Raw genomic sequence first — 17,541 nt, 5'->3', positions numbered from 1 at the left:
CATTGCAACTCTAGTTAACTCTGTAGATTTATACAAATCCAATAGTTACTTGCAAATGATTTTAGCTTTGGTTTTCAAAGACAACTAAAGAAGGTGGATACCCAAATGCTGCTTATTTTCAATTAGATTAGGGGCCTTACTTCCTTAGATTCTTGACAACTCGTCACTAGACTTGCTTGGTATTTCTATGGGAGCAGTACAAGGCTTCCTTTACCAGTTACAGGAAGCCTTCCTGCCTGCCAATCTGTAATAGGCTCAGTTTTGGTTTTCTCTTTGCCATTTCAAAAATAAAGTTATATAAACAGAAAGAAAAAAAAATAGCTTACCCACTGGCAGTGAGGAGTGCTAAAAAGCATCCAAGGCAATTTTGTTGTACTCTGTACTTGTTCTTTGCAAATTCATACTCTGACAGAACATTTTAAGATCTCATATCCAAAGCCCCATAATAAATGTCACAAATCAACTTAAAAGCTAGTGAAAACAAAGGTCTTGATTAGAAAAAGAATCAAATAAGGGACAATAAATAACACTTCCAGTTCCTTAACTGCTACCTTTCCATTACTGCTGTTCAAATTCATTAAGGTGCTGCGCTGTCTGCATTTTATATATGAAGTAAAAAATGTTTCTTGTGACAAAGGAGAGAAACGCTTTTTACATTTCTTATTTCAGGAGCCACTTGAAGACTCCTGTAATTATTCTAATGCTTTAGCTCATTTCTGACCTGGTATTTTATTTCAGCATAGAACTCCAGGGCAAGGGGACCCCAGTTGAGTTTTACAGTACCTGTGGAGCAGGCTGATACTGCCACCTTGGGGAGGACTCTTTCCACATACTTTGAGGAGCCTAAGCAAGTCTCATATAAATCAGTTTGATTTTTTTCCCTGTCATATCCTCCCAGGAAGACAGCTTCTTAAAATCCTCTGTCCGTGCTGTTGTAAGACCTTCCAGATGTGTCCCAACTCGGACTGTATGACATTTATAATTATACTGGAAAGAAATGCCTCTTTTTTGCGGGGAAGTTTGCTTAGCCAAGTTTTAGATATCATTTAAGCAGTGTCTCATTTACACTACTTTTAATTTTACAGCCATCTTGCCAGCGTAAAAGCCCTGTTCTGCATCCAGCTGGGCAAGCTGCAGTTTGCATACAACACTCCTCCGCTTCTGGGATTCTAGCTTTCTTGTTAGTCTAAATCCCTGTCCATGCACAGCTTAAATTATCTCCTTGGCAGGCTACTGGCTCAGCTGGATGCGGCTGCTAGGACATATACTGCCTCAGATGTCATAAGAGGCATTACTGTGCATAGGAACAGTCTGATGAAAAGTACAGAGCTAGACTGTAACAATTTAACCAAAGTCAAGACTTCTAGACAAATTAAAGGAAGCATCTGGATCTTATCTTCACAATATCCATAGTTTTATGAGACTGACCTACTCTTTTGCTTTGCAAGTGAGTCACCCCCCATCCAGTCTTCTCTGAGTTTGTATCCACTAGCAAATGAAGGAACCTTGCTATACATTTTATATATAGATATGCCTTGAGAAACAAAGCCTGTGGACAGCATTGAGCCGCAAGGCTTTTCACAGTGGAAACTACCAGTAGTTGCCTCGGCTATGCACACAATAAAGGAAAAGATTCAACATCTCGCCTCTCACCAGAATAGGCAGGGCTCAAGACCAAGGAGCTGTCTGAAAGCAACTAATTTGTCTATGTGCTCTTAAAAAAATACAGCAACAAAATTATTACACAGCTGTCTACAGCCAAGTAACACAAACGATGAACTCATTCATGATGAAGGATGTGAATTTATGCGAGGAGGCTGTGAAGGCACCATTAGCTCCTACCTTCTGCCAAAGCACTGGCTGTGCTTGTGGCACCACAGCGGGAGACAACAGGCTTCTAGAGGAACTAGTCTCACCTCACTGCTGTAGCAGGCAGGAACTGCCCTGGTACTGTGGTAAACCAATACTTACAGGCTCCCACAAACAGCTACATTTTGGATGACAATGTCCCCAGCAGGACTGGGCTCTGGAGAGCACCTTCGTCTTTTCCTCCCAACACAGACAGCCTACGTACCAGATTCTTGTTCTCACTGTAATGACACATACTTAATACCCTTGGAGTAAACAGGTGCCTCCACCCACCTGGGATTTACAGTCAGAGAGGTGGCTTATCTAAACATTTCCTTGTGAACAGACAAGCAGGGCTTACTCCACTCTTTCGTTCTATTACTAGAACCTGGTCATTAAAGCACAAATTTGTATTTATTTTCTACTAAGGCACACAAGTTTAAATCAGTTACTTTCCCACTTGTGGGAAATTGTCTAAAAAGCAAGTGATAGGTCCTTTCTGGACAATCTTTTTATCCCTGGTTTTAAGGCTACTATAGCACAGCAAAGAATGATGCTTGCAAGAGAAATGTATCAAGCTATCAAGCCACCAGCTAATGCACATGACTGGCAGTGGTGCAAGCCTTCAGTTTTCTTCCTGATTCACAAATAATTTCTGTATTTTAATCAATGTTTTGATTATTTTAATCCATCTTTGTTAGGCAAACAGCTTTATATTTGCATATAGTTTACATTGCAATTTGAAAATATTGCAATTATTAATTCATTGCAGTAATAAGAGAAAGTGCATACACTCTTCACATGCATATATGAACACACACATTCAAGAACATGCAACACAAAGTAATCCCAGTACCTCCATGATCACTTTCACGTTTCACTACTGGTAAAACTCAAGTAACATTCAAAAATATCAACTTCACACAATCTCTAAAGTGATTGCAAAAACTGTATCTGCAGCTAAGTTGCAAAAATTCAACAGTGCCAATTACTGACCAAACATATCCAATTGAATGAGGATCTATCAGTAATAGATTAACCAGATTAATGAGTACGTAACAGTCTCAGCATGGTACGTTGCCACTGTTAGTTTCAAAGTTCACATATTTTACACTGCACACATGGTTTATGAACGAAGTCTGAATGAAAGAGGAAGTTAAGGCAAAATAAGGTAAGCGACATAATATGAAATTAATCTAAGTATTTAAGTGTAGACTGCTTACAGGAAAAAAAGAATAAATCCTTGATCATGATTTTAAAAAAGGAATGCACAAATGCATGTCTACCATGTCATATTATTATGCTACAGAAAAATAATACAATGCACATCTAGACTGATGAATAACTGATGACAACCATTTCATAAGGTGTCTTTTTTAAGAGGTATTCTTAAAAAAAAAGGAAATTGATATTTGAAAAAAATCCACAAAAACCTCTCTGTGAATTCAGTACGAAAAATCATAATGTACAGTATTTAACGTTGCCTGTAACAAAATCAGTATGTTAATAGCTCTTGAATGTTTGGCTTTGTATTGAAGTTATTTCAAAAGACTGATTTGGGCATGGATTTAATATGAGGGAGAAAGCTTGAACTGCACATGCAGAAATTTAAATAAATTAATCACAGGAAATCCCATTCTAAAATTATCCACGATCTCTCTATGAGTACCTAAACAGATTTTTATTTCATTTTTTAAGATAATATTTCTGAAGTTCAGGTGTCACCAATAACTTAAAATCAACTACTTACTTGCCAATATGGTTTTCCATCTGAAACACCTCTGAATTTATTTAATGAGCCAGTATTGCTGTTAGATGATTAACATGCACCAAAAACCCTTCAGATACTGGATTACAGAAACGCACAAAGAAAATGAGAGGGCTTATTTATGAACAATTACAGTAATTGGAAATGATACTTACCCATCTCCCCTCTCCATCCACCTGTCTACGCTTTTCTTTTCCACTAACTGTGCCATAAGTCTGAAAGTTTGTACAGTATACATTTCCAAACTCTCAATTTCATATGGGGTTAGAACCTGCAGCATTGGCTATTTCAGCTGCTCTTTTTTTCATTAAGACATACTTCTTATATTTATCTGTATCAGAAAGCCCTTTCAGATTACTGTCTATTTCAACTTTAGTGGTAGCTGATGAAAGATGTATTCTAAGCTGTTCTCTGCTGTGAAAGAGTGCTCCTTTAAAAGCTACTTCTTCCTATCCATTTTTTTTCCTAAAAATAAGTAAAAGATTTACTTCCTGAAACATGGTCACTTAATAACAGCAGCATGTATTTGTCACCATTCTCTTCTTCCTCCCCTAGATTTTCTCCTTTTCATAACCTACTCTCACTGCATGCCAATGCTGTTTTTCACGGTTGCTTCCCAACTCCTCCCTTCCCCATTGCCTCCCCTTAGCTTTATCTGCTTTACTTGTTCCTAAACCTCTTCTCACATCTGATTCTTTCCCAGCTCTTCAGTTTCTGCCAGTGTAGGAGCGCAGCCTGTTAGGTTGCTCTAATACCTGTGACACCTTCCATGAGGTCTTGTTATTTCTAAGCAGCAGACTAGGAAGGACAGCAAAGATCCATCCTTGGATCAGACAGAGGTATATGTGCTGTACTGAATGTCTATCTACAACCACACACTCCTTAAAAACATTTCAGGCAGGGAAGGACACTCAAGAGACGTTGAATTTTGCAATTTTTGATGGATTTTTTTTTTTTTTTAAGTTATCTGAAACAGCTCATGTTATTTGTTCTTCAATTAGTGACAGGTTCGTGGATAAAAACAGACAATGGCAGACAGCAATGAGATGACCATCAACCTTGTTGTCCTTGGAAGAACTCAGACTGGCAAAAGCGCTGCTGGGAACAGCCTGCTGGGCAGCTCAGACTTTGAGAGTCATCGTTCCCCAAGCTCTGTGACTACATGCTGCAGCCTTGGACACAGCTGTCGCATTTCGGGGATTATACGAAGAAACGGCTGTGAGCTAGCTCTCCGTATTCGAGTACTTGACACTCCAAGCTACCCTCACAGTGCTCTGAGCAAAGAGCAGGTGAGAGACACAGTGAGTTCAGCCCTGGCTCACCACTTTGGGGAGGAAGGCCTGCATCTAGCTCTCTTGGTCCTGAGGGCTGACTTGCCTCTGTGTCCGGATGAAAGCGATCATGCAATTCAGTTCCTCCAGGTAACAAATAAATACATAAATGGTAGTCTCTGCCTTAACAGCAACTCTTTTTTCTTCAGGTGACAATAGCTATGGAAGAGTTGACTGCAAAAGTGAACTAGAGAAGTGCAGCTGAAAGCTGGGACACTTTCCAGTCCAGCAGTTGAAACACGTCATTCAGAACTCCAACACCATACACCATAGCTACACTTATCACACTAAACCCGAGAAGAGAGAGGCAAGAACAGCTCTCTTTTGTACGTGGGCTCGGCACAAAGGAATTTAGAAAACAAATTTACCTATCAAAGTAAGTTTTTCCTCTTAGAAGCGACAGTTAATGCTTTATCATGACAGATCTAGCTTGTTGAAGAGATATGCTACTTAAAGCAAGCAAAAGTCAGGTTACCTCACTCTCCCGTGCTCTGTATAGGACCAAAGCAGAGAGAATGGGTCCAAAAATCACGCAGAGAATCTGACTGACCTGGGACAAGGATGCTTAGCTCTGTCCTGCACTGTCACTTACTGCTGTATCTGTTCAAGAGAAAGTACTAGAAAGTTACCATAAATTTACTCTGGCTAAGGAAAATTTCTAGCATAACTGACTTGAACTTCCTGGGGGAAATTTTTTTTTTTTTTTTGCAAGTAGGTAAGGTATGTGGGGAGAGACACTGAAGAGGAATGGCTTTCTTTTCCGTTGAAAATTTCTCATTACCACGCATACATAACTTAGGGGGGGGCGTGGGGGGGAAGGCCAGCAAAAGGACATTGCTCAGTTTATGTATCTGATCAGATGAACCAGGTTTGTCTGATTTACGAAGAAACAAAGGGTTTCAGTTATTGCCAAAGTCTGCACATTACACTTTGCATCTGTCTTACACTAATGAACTTTCTAAAAATCTTTAGGAGTGAAAGGGACTTCCTGGTCCATCAACTCTTATTACGTGCTGTAACTAATATTATTTAAATATATATGTAGATAAAAATATACCAATATATAAATATATAGATAGAAAAATAGCCTTCAAAATGTGTTTGATTTGCTCTCCTGTTCTTTCTGATTACTCTCCATTGGTAGGTTACCCCTCACTTTTCTGGTAGTTTGAGAGTTGGTTCTAATTTCGATACACTCTTACTCATTGTCAGTTTACATACATTTGTTTTCAGTGTTACCCTTTTTCCTTATACAGTTCTCCATCTCTCTATACTTCATGGTATTTAAGAGAAAACACTATTTACTCAAAATATTTTTACTCTAAGCCAATGAAAAATCATCATGCTTCTAGTTTGAGACTGTTTGGATCAAATCCGTGTATGCTTTAAAAGCATAAGAGATGCCACCATACCTTTTCTCTCTAATGAAGCTTTAAAACCCCTACTGGAAAGGAAATAAAGCATGTTTAAAAATAATGAGAAAGCAACACTTACTTCTGTTTCATGATTACAACTGGCTCTCAGCTTATATAATGGTTTGCTTTTTAGTTATTTTCCCCTTAAAAGACCAGATGCTGCGATTTCATCAGCCACAAACAAATGGGGCAGGACAGGTGCCTGAGTGCTGGGAATATGAGCAGTAATGGTTACATTTCAGTATGTCATTCCAAGAAGACATTAGCGTGAAGACTACGTTTAGCAATCAGGAGTTTTTAAAATAATCCTCTGCAAATTAGGGATGGCATATCAATGAGGATGGCATATCAGTAGAAGACTACTGGCATTTAAATATCTCTGGATTTTTTTATTTCAGTAACATAGCTTAATGAATTGAGAATGGCAGATATTGATTTCAGAACTCACATTAGCATTGACTTTGAGCCCTCAGCAAATCAAGGCACTATCATCTCTATCCAAAACTGATAACCCAACACTTCCTTAGACAGCTTATGCCAAAATTTTGTATGGGTTTAATTTTTTTTTCATCCCTAATATCTAAAACAGATTAATCGCTATCTTGGGAGTAGAAAGATCTCCTTTAAAGCGGTTTTATACACCTTGGAATTTAGGTTACAGAGTTAAGATCTGGACTTTTATTACCAAAGTAGGCTGCTTGTCACACACAGGAGTTAGCATGATTGCACTGAAGTTGTAACTTCATTTACATCTGTAAATGAAAGCCCAATCTCTCATTCATATTAAAATTTTCTGTACTCATTGACAAAAAAGCAGCTTGTTTTCTCCATTCCTCTCCATCAGATGAACCACAGCAGTTAAAGACAAACTCTCTGCCCCATCACTTAGGTTGATGCATTTGAACTGTGTTTTTCCTGAATTGCTGAGAATAGTTCAGTTTTATGAGATACAGCTGGAATTGCAATTGGTGTTACACAGAAATTCATTTTTTCAACACAAGGTTATTTGGTGATTTTAAAAAAAAAATTCAAAGAGCTGTAGAAAGTGTAGAAATATGGATATGTGGAAACTACTGATGTAAACTACCTGTATTTTACTTTTTTCTAATAATGCGTGACATAGCTAAACAAGCATTTTTCCTTATTTACATAGGCATTTTTTAACTGGAAAAATTCTATTAACATCTGTAGTAAGAGAACAGAGAACTGCTAGTACTGCACAACCACATATTTCCACTGGAAGTGGATGTCAATGTCTTGGAAGGTGAAAACCCCCAGAAATTTCAGCAACTCAGATGGCAGTAATCCGGTTCATGCTAGGAAAAGAACCCGTAACTGGTCTGTTAATGCATAAGCATAGGAGGTGGGAGTGGGGAAAAGGAACAAGAAAAGATAACTATTTGAGATTTGTTTTTCATTACAGGAACTTCTGGGCCCCACATGGAAGGATTTCACTGCAGTTCTTCTTACTCATGCAGACAAGGCAGAAGAGGCTGGATTCAGTGAGGAAGCATACTTGCACAGTGCCTCAAGTACCCTGTTGTCACTTTTAAGCTCAGTACAGCATAAATACATTTTCCTACACAACCAGAAGAGCATAATTAAAGAGGAAAGAGCTATTGTCTTAAGGAAGCTCTTAAATTTTATAAGACAAAATAATTATCGAGTGCTTCTACTTAAACACAGCAAGGAATAAAATTAGCTTTCAGGTGCTCATTTGTCTATTTTCTATGGTAGGTAACATTTAACAGAAGTAACAGAGTAGAAGTCATCAACTGGAAAATTCCACATCCATACCAAATACCTTTGAACACACAGTTGGAAATATCTCTTTAGATTACCAAACTACTTGCCTTTCATAGAGTATCTCACACTACTGCATCCAGAATCCTAGCTTCAACCACAAGACCAGAACAAGCTAGTGCTCTAAATCACGCTCCTAATATGTATGTAGTCACAAATGAGATTTTTACGCTACACCAGATTGTATATTGCAGTTCAAATAGAACACTGACCTGGAAGAAAAAAAAAAGTACATGAGTTCAGACTGTAAGGGAGCCTCTTTGCAATTCTTCAAGCTTTCAGAAGTTCCTCTGAATTCCAAAGTTTGTAAAGAGCTTTCCAGTATTAAGTGCTAAGATTTATCTACTGTAAAAGTATTTCCTTACCTTGATTCAGGATTAGTTAAACTGAGATTTTGAACTTCAAGAATTTTGCTTAATAAGACATTATTGGATATGTAGTTTACAAGGCAGATAAAATAGCTCCCATGTGCTTAACGCTATTTGGCACATTTAAAAGAACTAATTACTATTGCTTATTCCCAGATGCATGAAAAATTAACACAGTTTATAGGCACATACAAAACTCATTCAAAAAAGAAATCTGTACAGGTCTTCTTTTGCGCCTGTTCCTTTTACTTCTATATCACTGTATTTTGTTTTCTCTCCCAGTTTACTGGATGAAGTTCAAAGCCTGCAAAATTCAGAGTGGCTAAGTTTTTTTATTTCAGTGGTTTAAAAAAGCGCTTACTGTTTCAGTGGTTAGACAGTAACCAGTTAATTAAACATTATATGCCAAAATATCTGAAATATCTCTAAATAGTTACTTAAAAGGTTTATTGTAAATTGATCTAAAATAGTTATTTTCAGATTATTAAGAGGCAGGAATTAAAAGAAGAAATTTGAGGCTATGGTAATTACCATAGCAACCATGACTACTTGTACTACGTTATTATGGAATAATTCTAATTGTAAAAACTGAAGAAGCTATTTCTGTTAAATTCAAAGCATCTTTCATATAAAGTATCATTGCATAAAAATACATTAAAACAAAAAAATCAATTCATTTTATACCTGTTTGGGCATTGGAAACAGATTTTTTTTTTTTGGTAGTATTTGACTAGCTCTAGCAATCTCTTTGCTATTCATTCTTTCTTAGTACTACCTATCATTTGGAAGGAAATATCTAGGTGGACTAGATAAAGAACTATTTTAGCAAAGTGACAGCTTTGATCTTATTGACATTATAACAGCTTAACTGTGGGACAAGAAAGTATGTCCATTTGTATATCTTAGGGCATAAAGGGCCATCGTTTAATCTTCCCATTACAATTGTCTGCAGACTACTGAGAACAAAGTTGCAGAGGCTTATAATATATCTGAAACCTGCCTGAAAGAAGAGGAGAAAAACTATTAAAAGGTGACTAGAAGAATGAAGATGATTGTGGTCTTCACTGACCAACTGCTAGTCCTGCACCTCTTGAAGAGCAGCTAGCACAAAGGAACATGGCAGAAATTTTTCCTTATTGAGATGCTCTTGCTCCATAGATCCTCTAAACCTTTTAGCTGTCCAGAAAATATGCTTGCCTGCCTGTAGTTCTACCATGAACAAGCCTTGGCAATTAAGTCTTGAGCACTGAGTGGTTAATAACTGTTGACAACACTTAACCTCAAGGACAGTAAGCATGGTAAATGAGTGAATTGTGAAAATGTCGGAGGCATAACACATTCTGTACCTCTGGAAGAGGAGACAAACAAAAAAGGTATTAGCCATGCATTTCAGAGGGGTAATATATTCATGTTTTTTATTGTGCTTGCATTACTTTCCATTTCAACATCTGAAAAAGCTTCTAATAACAATTTATTTATTTATTTAATTCCACTGTTTGCCATGGTCTCCGCCCTGCAGACTCCTTTCCCTTTCACTTCAAATGGAACTCCTTTGTACGTAGCAACACACTGGTCATTGGTATGAAGATCAGGTTGGATTTGCTCCCAAATCTTCTTCTTGGGATTAAGTTCCTTCTCAGGATCTCCTGTTTCAAAACAAAGAATAACCTAATAGCAAACAACACAGAAGGCAGAGCAAGCACTCTATGTATGTACACATCTGGGACAGCCCACATAGCATCACTGCACACACTTGTAAGGGAAAAAAACATTACCTGCAACTCTCAAAATGAAAACTTTAATTGGAATTAGGGATTGTCTAGGAAATGTCTCCAGAGCCACTCTCAAAATGCTGATCTTTCAGGGGAAAAAAAGGTTGTAAAGTAACAGACCACAAATACTGTCAAAAGGAAGAAATCAAACCCTTGCTAGTTGTTGGTTTACAAAATTTACTAGAGACCAAAAGGATTCCCAAGAATTAAGTGGATGTGGACCACAGAAATACACTACTCACCAAGACACAGTTTGTCGGCATCTTAAGTTTAGGAATTAATGACTTTTTATAAGCAATTAATATTAAGTGAATTTGGCAGGTGCCCTTACAGTTGAGAAATATCGAACTTAGACAAGAATAGTCCAAAATTAGGATACTGACATATAATTTTAGCCCCAAGTTTCAACATTGTTCTGCTACTTTTTGTACTATTTGATGACAAGCTCTGGTGCCTAAAATAACAGGAGCACTAGAGGTCAGCTTGTATTTCAGCAAATATGGCCTCAGTCTCTCTATCTCAGTTCCCTGTTTCTGTGTGTACAGCATGACAAGCTACCTACCCCCTAGAGGTATTGACAGTCTAACTACATTAGCAAATCTGACTATTTAAGGATCTCTAATGACCACAAAATGCAGGTTTCTTCTACTAATGTTTTGAAATACTGTTAACAAATTACATAGAATAGTGAAGTATTTCAATCATATTTTCCTATTTTTAAATAGACATGAAATGCAAAGTATAGGAGCAAAACAACTAAGCTAAATGAGCTCTCTTGCTCTGAAGATTTATACTGAATAAACTGCTGCCTGATGACATAATCTAGATAAAGTAAGACAACCAATTCACTGTATAATTATTTTCTGTTCAAGTAAATTTAATCTCTTAATTGTAATACAATGCAGATTCTCTTAAAGAAAAAAAGATATTTCATTAAAAAGTTATTTAATCATAATGCTGTCAGATGCTCTTGACCTCTCGTGTGTAACACAGGCAGGACAAATTAAAAAAAAACACAAGACTTGTTTTAAATACAATTTGAGCACATTTAAATGCTGAAAGGAATCCCATGCTATTTCACTGTTGATACACTATATAATTTTTTTTTTTTTTACTTGCTTGGAGTGCCATATTGGCACCATTCTGCCCAAACTATTCAAATCTTAAGTTCCAGAACAAGCAAGAATCAAAAAACAAATCCTAGTAAACAGATCTTCCCTGAGATCCTCTCAAGAAGCCAGGAGTTCCTAAAGGAAAATGAGGAGCTCTCCAAGTGAGCAGAATATCAAGTACTCTCATTTTCCACTACTCAGTGTCCCCAAAGGTTCAGAAAGAAAAACTATTAATGCTACAGGGATTCTAATGTACATGTTTCTAGTAGCTGGTTGAAATTCATTACTGCTTGGCGTATTCCCGACTGGCTGACCAACAGGCAGTTAAATTAACTACTCTCAGTCCAGCCTGCCTTACTGTTTTTCTCCTTTAAATGTTTTCAATGGTTCAATCTAATCGCATTCTCAATGCTTGCAAGAGTAAGTTACTTCTGCCTGCAGACAGGTCTAACTCCTGTAGCTTCTATATCTGTAACTGTGTAAGAGAAGCAGACCAGGCCAGACTTCTCCGTTAAGCAGGCTAACCTTGCCAAAGCAAGATTCAATAATGCAGTTGAGTTATTTCACAACCACAGTGCACTTAATATTTGAAAGAAAAATCAGTAATACCATTAATAAATTAAACATTTAGAGCTAATTGCGCACTTTCACAAAAATAAAAATCCTGCTCAATGCTCAAGTTCACGAACAAAGACAGACATGGATTTAGACCAAAGTGAATGCATACGAACTATTAAAATCATTAAACAGAACGTTAAATGATCCATTGTGCATTTCCTTCCCCCTCCTCAAATATAAAAAGCAAGTGAATTTTTTCAGTAAGAAAAAAACCTGACTTTTATTATAAAACACACGCTTTGGATGTTAATAAGTTTCTTTGGAATCCTGCATCAAGCTCCCTTGGGATCTGTGGTGAGCTCATATTAGATTAGCATAGGCACCGATTTTAAATACTACCAGAGCTTTAGGCTGTGCATTTTCCTGTGACTTCTCTTCATTGCATTCTTTCTTTCCAGAAAATATTCTTTAGAAGGGTTTCTATAAATAAAATAAATTTAAACTTGTAATGGTTTAATGAGCTTCCCACTCTCATTCAATAAAAAGAACCAAATAAGAGGTCCCAAATTTTGTTAAACATGTCATTCGGTCTAGCAGTTTAAATATTACGAAAGAACTTCTCCTAATAAGCAAGAAACCTCTCCACGTTGTAACAGCTCAGTAACTATTGAAAGACTGTATCTCAGCGCAATAAGGGGCAAAAAGATGTGGTGATGTGTGACCTTACAAAAAGTTAGTACCAGTTAGCCCACTGTGGATTATAACTACGCAGCTGAAGGAAAGTATCCATACACCAAAGCTTTGATTAAAGAAACCTGTTAAATACAGACTAACCACTGCACTCCAGTTTTAGAACTTTTTTTTTTTTTAAGAGATAGTTATTAACTAAATTGCCAGGGATTCTTAGACCAGAACTATATAAACTTAAATAACAGATTCATGGTTCCTGAATGCCATGGTGGCATTTTTGCATTGAAGAATTTTGTCGAAGCGTTAGTTATACTGCTATTAGAGAGAAGATTTCACAGTTAGCTGTGAAAACTCCACGAATTATTGCTGTCTTACGGCAATTACTGTGTAGGAGAGCATAGTATTTACAGACATGCAATGGAATGATTTTTCTATGGCTTATGAATTAGACCTTTTCCCCTGAAGGCGGATAGCAATTTGATAAAGTTCTTAATACAAAAAAGGACCAACAGATCTTGAAGATTCATATATTGGAGTATAAAACCATGCTGAAGTTCCCCTAAGGGCAATGACATCAAATCAACAAACAAAAAAGAATACTCCTCTAGACAACAGCATTCCTTACCAAATCATTCCTCTACGACACTAAAGATGGTTCTAGGAAAACTCAAGTTTCTGCAGAAAAAAGTTCAACTGGTTTGAATCAAGATATCATTTGTTTACTTTGACTAAAATGACCAAGGAAAATTAGCCTGTATCTCATGAATATTTTGTATGGTGGAGAGAGTAGGCTTAAAAATAACTTGATTCCAAGCGGCTTGATAGACAGCTGTGTGTTTTAGAGTTGCTTTATTGTTGCTGCTGCTGCTTCTGTTGCTTCATAGGCTTTCATACTTCAAACAAAAACAAGACCCAGCTGTCCCTTCTATTTGACTTTCAAGGACTCAAACCGAACCTTTATGCTTTAAAAGTATTCTTTAAAAAAAAAAATTTGATCAGAACATAAATGGTTACAATTAAGCACTGAAATTAAATGACATCTGACATAGCAAGGATTCTACCCTCCTGGTAACAGTATCAGTGAAGTGCCAGATTGCCTTTGAGGAGACAGCAGCTAAGCAGCATGTGAGATTTTAACACAAAAAAGGTGAGCAGAAGATACAGACATACAACCCCTTTAAAAATTGAGAAAGTTTTCCATTCTCCCAGTGAGTTGCACACCCCCATCCCCCCACCCCCCAGGAATAAAAGGGGAAAAAAACCAAACACCAAACCACCCAGTTGTTTAAAAAGGAGAAAAATTTAAAAAAACTAACCAAACAAACCCTAAACCAGAAAAAGTAATCGGGTGGGGGGTGGTGGTGGTGGTGAGGGGGGAACCAAACCCACCAAAAGTTGTTGCCACTTACCTTCTTGTCCAAGTGATTAACAATCTTAGTCTGCAGGTAAAAGAAATTTAAAAGAGCCCTAAAGCAAACCAAAACCTACCAGTGAACAGTATTAATATCTTAGTTTACAAAGGGAATATGCAAAAGACAAGTACGCAACAAGTTACAGAAGCAGATGTCAGAAGGATTTTGTAAGTCTCCATCCATCAAATGCTTTTTTTTCTTGCTTTTTCCTACTCCAAGATAATGAAAACACAAGTCTTAAAATTCTTTAAAGTAAGTTTTATGTGACTAGGAGATACATCACTCTACTTTGCACCATTAAGCATTAGGTATATTTTCAAGGTCAATGATGAGCTTTCATTTCATACCTACCAATTTTTCTGAGCAGCTATATATGAAACATTAGGAAACAGCTGCCATATTTCAGACTACAATCTATAGCCCTGAATGTATATGTTTTTCAAAGGGGTTGTAAAAACCTTCATTTGACACTTATCAGACCTCCATGTCTTTGGCTCCCTGTCAGAAGGAAACTGACAACAAAGCATACAAAACCTTGTATCACAGGCTGCAGGTCATAATTTTAGAACTAGTATAACTTTTACACCACCTTTAGCTGATCTATATCTTTTAAGAATCAAAATGTCAACAGAATATCTGTATAGCTTAACACCTGGGAGTAATTTTAGAACAAATGTTTCTATAACTGATTTGCTCTAGGAAAAGCTTTTTGCAACTGCAACCATGGAGTCAAATAGTTTAATTATTTTGATAAAACTGACCTCTTAGTCACGTGCAAGAAAAGATATGCTGGCTAACAGAGAACAGCACTACTACCAGCTCTCACATTATTTTCAAATGCCAGCTATACAAAGTTACTTGAGATATAAGTTTGGAGTAAAGTTACGTCTTAGACAAAAAACAAACAAAAAAAGACTCTCCACGCCTCAAAAAAGCCACATGCCCAGGCTGACTTGTACATAATTTTGCAGGGCTTATGCACTAGGTTTTACTCTACAGGTTGATGCTCTCTCTTGCACATCCATTTCCACAGCAACAGAAAGCAATGAGTGTATCCTTGCATGTAACAGAAGTTACACATCCAACATTTAATCTGTCTTTACTCACAGATATGTGATAACTCCTAGAAGTTATGAGTGAGTATTCCTACAATTTAGTCAATGCAATTGCTGAAGCCTTTCAGATTTCAGTACAGCTTACCAATTCTTCATCTCAACTAGCAAGCTTGGTATACTTTCAATACAGATAACTAAAAATGAAAAGAATGCCGCAAGACTGACTTCCTTCTTAAACACAGTATTATTTTAAAATATTTTCAATCAGAGCATTAAATCATAGCAAGCTGAGCTTTCCTCCTGTTTCAAAAACACCTAGATAGACCATTGCTTCCTTTATCATATGCCAACAAAAATATATTTTTTTAGAGCATCACAGTTTCAATCATGAGAAGTATAAAAATATCTATATACCTTTCATAAATATATATGTGTTTGTATGTATTTCATGTAAATACATTTAAGCATAGAGCTTGCCAAGAGGTTCATTAATAAAAACACTGCTATACAGCTAGAAATTGTCAGAGGTGCAATAGCTTGAAAAGGTTAATACGTTTCTATGTAGAAAACAAAGCCGCACCATTTTCTTACATGTGAAAGCCAACTTTTGAGCAACAAATTCACCCTGAAGATGAATACTTTGTTGATAGATGTATATACATACAAGTCCACCCGATATAGGAAATGCTGGATGTCAGACCACTTTTTGTTAAGACAAAGTGATGCAGTGATCCTGACCAGAAGACCACTGTTCATCAAGAACTCGGTGATCCACATAGAGTTGACCTGAGTAGGTCTGGGCTTGTGCCGTGCTGCACAAATTCCTGGGGCGCAGGATAAACCTAGCCAGCTGACTGTAACAGGGGAGCCTGCAGGCAGCTCCCATGTGGTGCCAGCGACTGAGCCACCTGCGTGTCTTCACCTTTATGGAACAGTGCAGCATCAAGTTCTCATGCAAACTTCCTTTCTGTTTGACAGTTTAAGAAAATACAACAGTAGCTCAAATCACCAAAGGGGGGAAATCTCTTCTACGGACAGGAAGTGCACAGCAAGCTGCACGTGGATCAGAAGCGTGTTTGATGCTGCACCAACTCAGGGTTCCCATTATCCGTGCAATGTAAGATTATTTATACTATTCTCTCTTTTCAGTGTCAGCTCTAATGAAGATCATTTTAAATGATACTATACAGAGTCTGAGAGCCTTTCTTACTGGGCTTATAATGGACCAGCACCTCCTGACAAAAAACACTTAAAACCATGATAGAGATAACAAAATAACAGTGCTAACAAAGACAGCAACAGGAGAAGCTGAATCTGACCGTATCCCTTTCAGCCCGTGAGAATAATGAACTGGCATTTGGGCAGGAGGGAAACACTCACCAACACGCTACACATGTGATGCTTATGTGAGTTCCCAATATGCAGGGTCAGTAACTAATTGTTTTCGTAGATGAGTGGGAGGTAGAGGAAGTGGGAAAATGGATGAAAATCATCTTTTGAGAAAGTTTAAATTCTATTATTTTCTTACTTATATTCTGAAAAAAAAGTGGATTTATTGATTTAATTAAGTGGGAAGAAATCCAGTATCTGTCTTTGGAGACCCAAAAAGTCATTTCCTCCCAGACAAACAAACAAAAAGCCCCTGGTGTTTTGAATATCACAGGTTCCTCTCATAAATATGAGATTTCCACCCCCTCCAATCTTGTCCATCGCTTCCTCAAAAAAAAAAAAAAAAAATCCTACTTCAAGTTCTAACACTTTCATTAGTGTGAGGAGCTGGAATCAGCAACTTATTACTTCACCACTTACACTGGACACTGGGAAAGATGCTTTACATTTGCTTATTGTAACTTGCAAAGTGCAAATATGTTTGTCCATAAATTTCAAAAGCAGAAATACTTATTGTCATGGTTTAACCCCAGCCAGTGACTGAGCACCACACAGCCGCTCGCTCACTGCCCCCCCCGTAGGATGGGGGACAGAATCAGAGGAGTAAAAGTGAGAAAACTTGTGGGTTGAGATAAAGACAGTTTAATAATTGAAATAAAATAATAATTAAAAAGAATACATAAAGCAAGTGATGCACGATGCAATTGCTCACCACCCACCGACCGATACCCAGCCAATCCCCAAGCAGCGGCCCCCCGGCCAGCTTTCCCCCAGTTTATGTACTGAGCATGACATCACATGGTATGGGGCTTGGCTAGCTCCTCCGCCAGCTCTCTCAGCACTCTCGGGTGGATAAGTCCTTGACTAATGTAAGCACTACTTAGCAACAACTAAAACGTCAGCGTGCTACCACATTATTCTCATCCTAAATCCAAAACACAGCACTATGCCAGCTACTAGGAAAAGAAATAAACTCTATCCCAGCCAAAAGCAGGACACTTATTGAGACTTAAAGAAAGT

General features: G+C 37.5%; 2 protein-coding genes across 4 annotated transcripts in view; one reads left to right on the top strand and one right to left on the bottom strand.

Moving 5' to 3' along the window:
- Positions 1 to 2,955: 2,955 nt before the first annotated feature.
- On the top strand, positions 2,956 to 8,242 carry GIMD1 (GIMAP family P-loop NTPase domain containing 1). The gene is made up of 3 exons (XM_009327056.1): positions 2,956 to 3,019; positions 4,624 to 5,037; positions 7,786 to 8,242. Exons 2-3 carry the CDS (start codon positions 4,645 to 4,647, stop codon positions 8,056 to 8,058), a joined length of 666 nt encoding a protein of 221 aa, XP_009325331.1. The 5' UTR covers positions 2,956 to 3,019; positions 4,624 to 4,644; the 3' UTR covers positions 8,059 to 8,242.
- Positions 8,243 to 9,920: 1,678 nt separating this feature from the next.
- AIMP1 (aminoacyl tRNA synthetase complex-interacting multifunctional protein 1) overlaps positions 9,921 to 17,541 on the bottom strand; it is a 32,284-nt gene continuing 24,663 nt past the window's right edge. For all 3 annotated transcript variants that reach the window (XM_009327055.1, XM_009327054.1, XM_009327053.1), the window contains one exon: positions 9,921 to 10,179. In XM_009327055.1, coding sequence (XP_009325330.1) covers positions 10,013 to 10,179 — 167 coding nt within the window. In that variant the 3' untranslated portion in view covers positions 9,921 to 10,012. The remainder of the gene's footprint in view (positions 10,180 to 17,541) is intronic.

The sequence above is a fragment of the Pygoscelis adeliae genome, unplaced genomic scaffold (genome assembly GCF_000699105.1).
Source record: "Pygoscelis adeliae isolate BGI_AS28 unplaced genomic scaffold, ASM69910v1 Scaffold87, whole genome shotgun sequence".
Lineage (NCBI taxonomy): Eukaryota > Metazoa > Chordata > Aves > Sphenisciformes > Spheniscidae > Pygoscelis > Pygoscelis adeliae.
Note: the sequence above shows the minus strand (reverse complement) of the source record. Positions and strands in the feature narration are given on the sequence as shown.

Coding starts and splice junctions, on each gene's coding strand:
- GIMD1 (XM_009327056.1), top strand. CDS start 4,645: ATGGCAGACAGCAATGAGATGACCATCAACCTTGTTGTCCTTGGAAGA. Junction 5,038..7,785: donor ATGCAATTCAGTTCCTCCAG/GTAACAAATAAA, acceptor TTTTCATTACAG/GAACTTCTGGGCCCCACATG.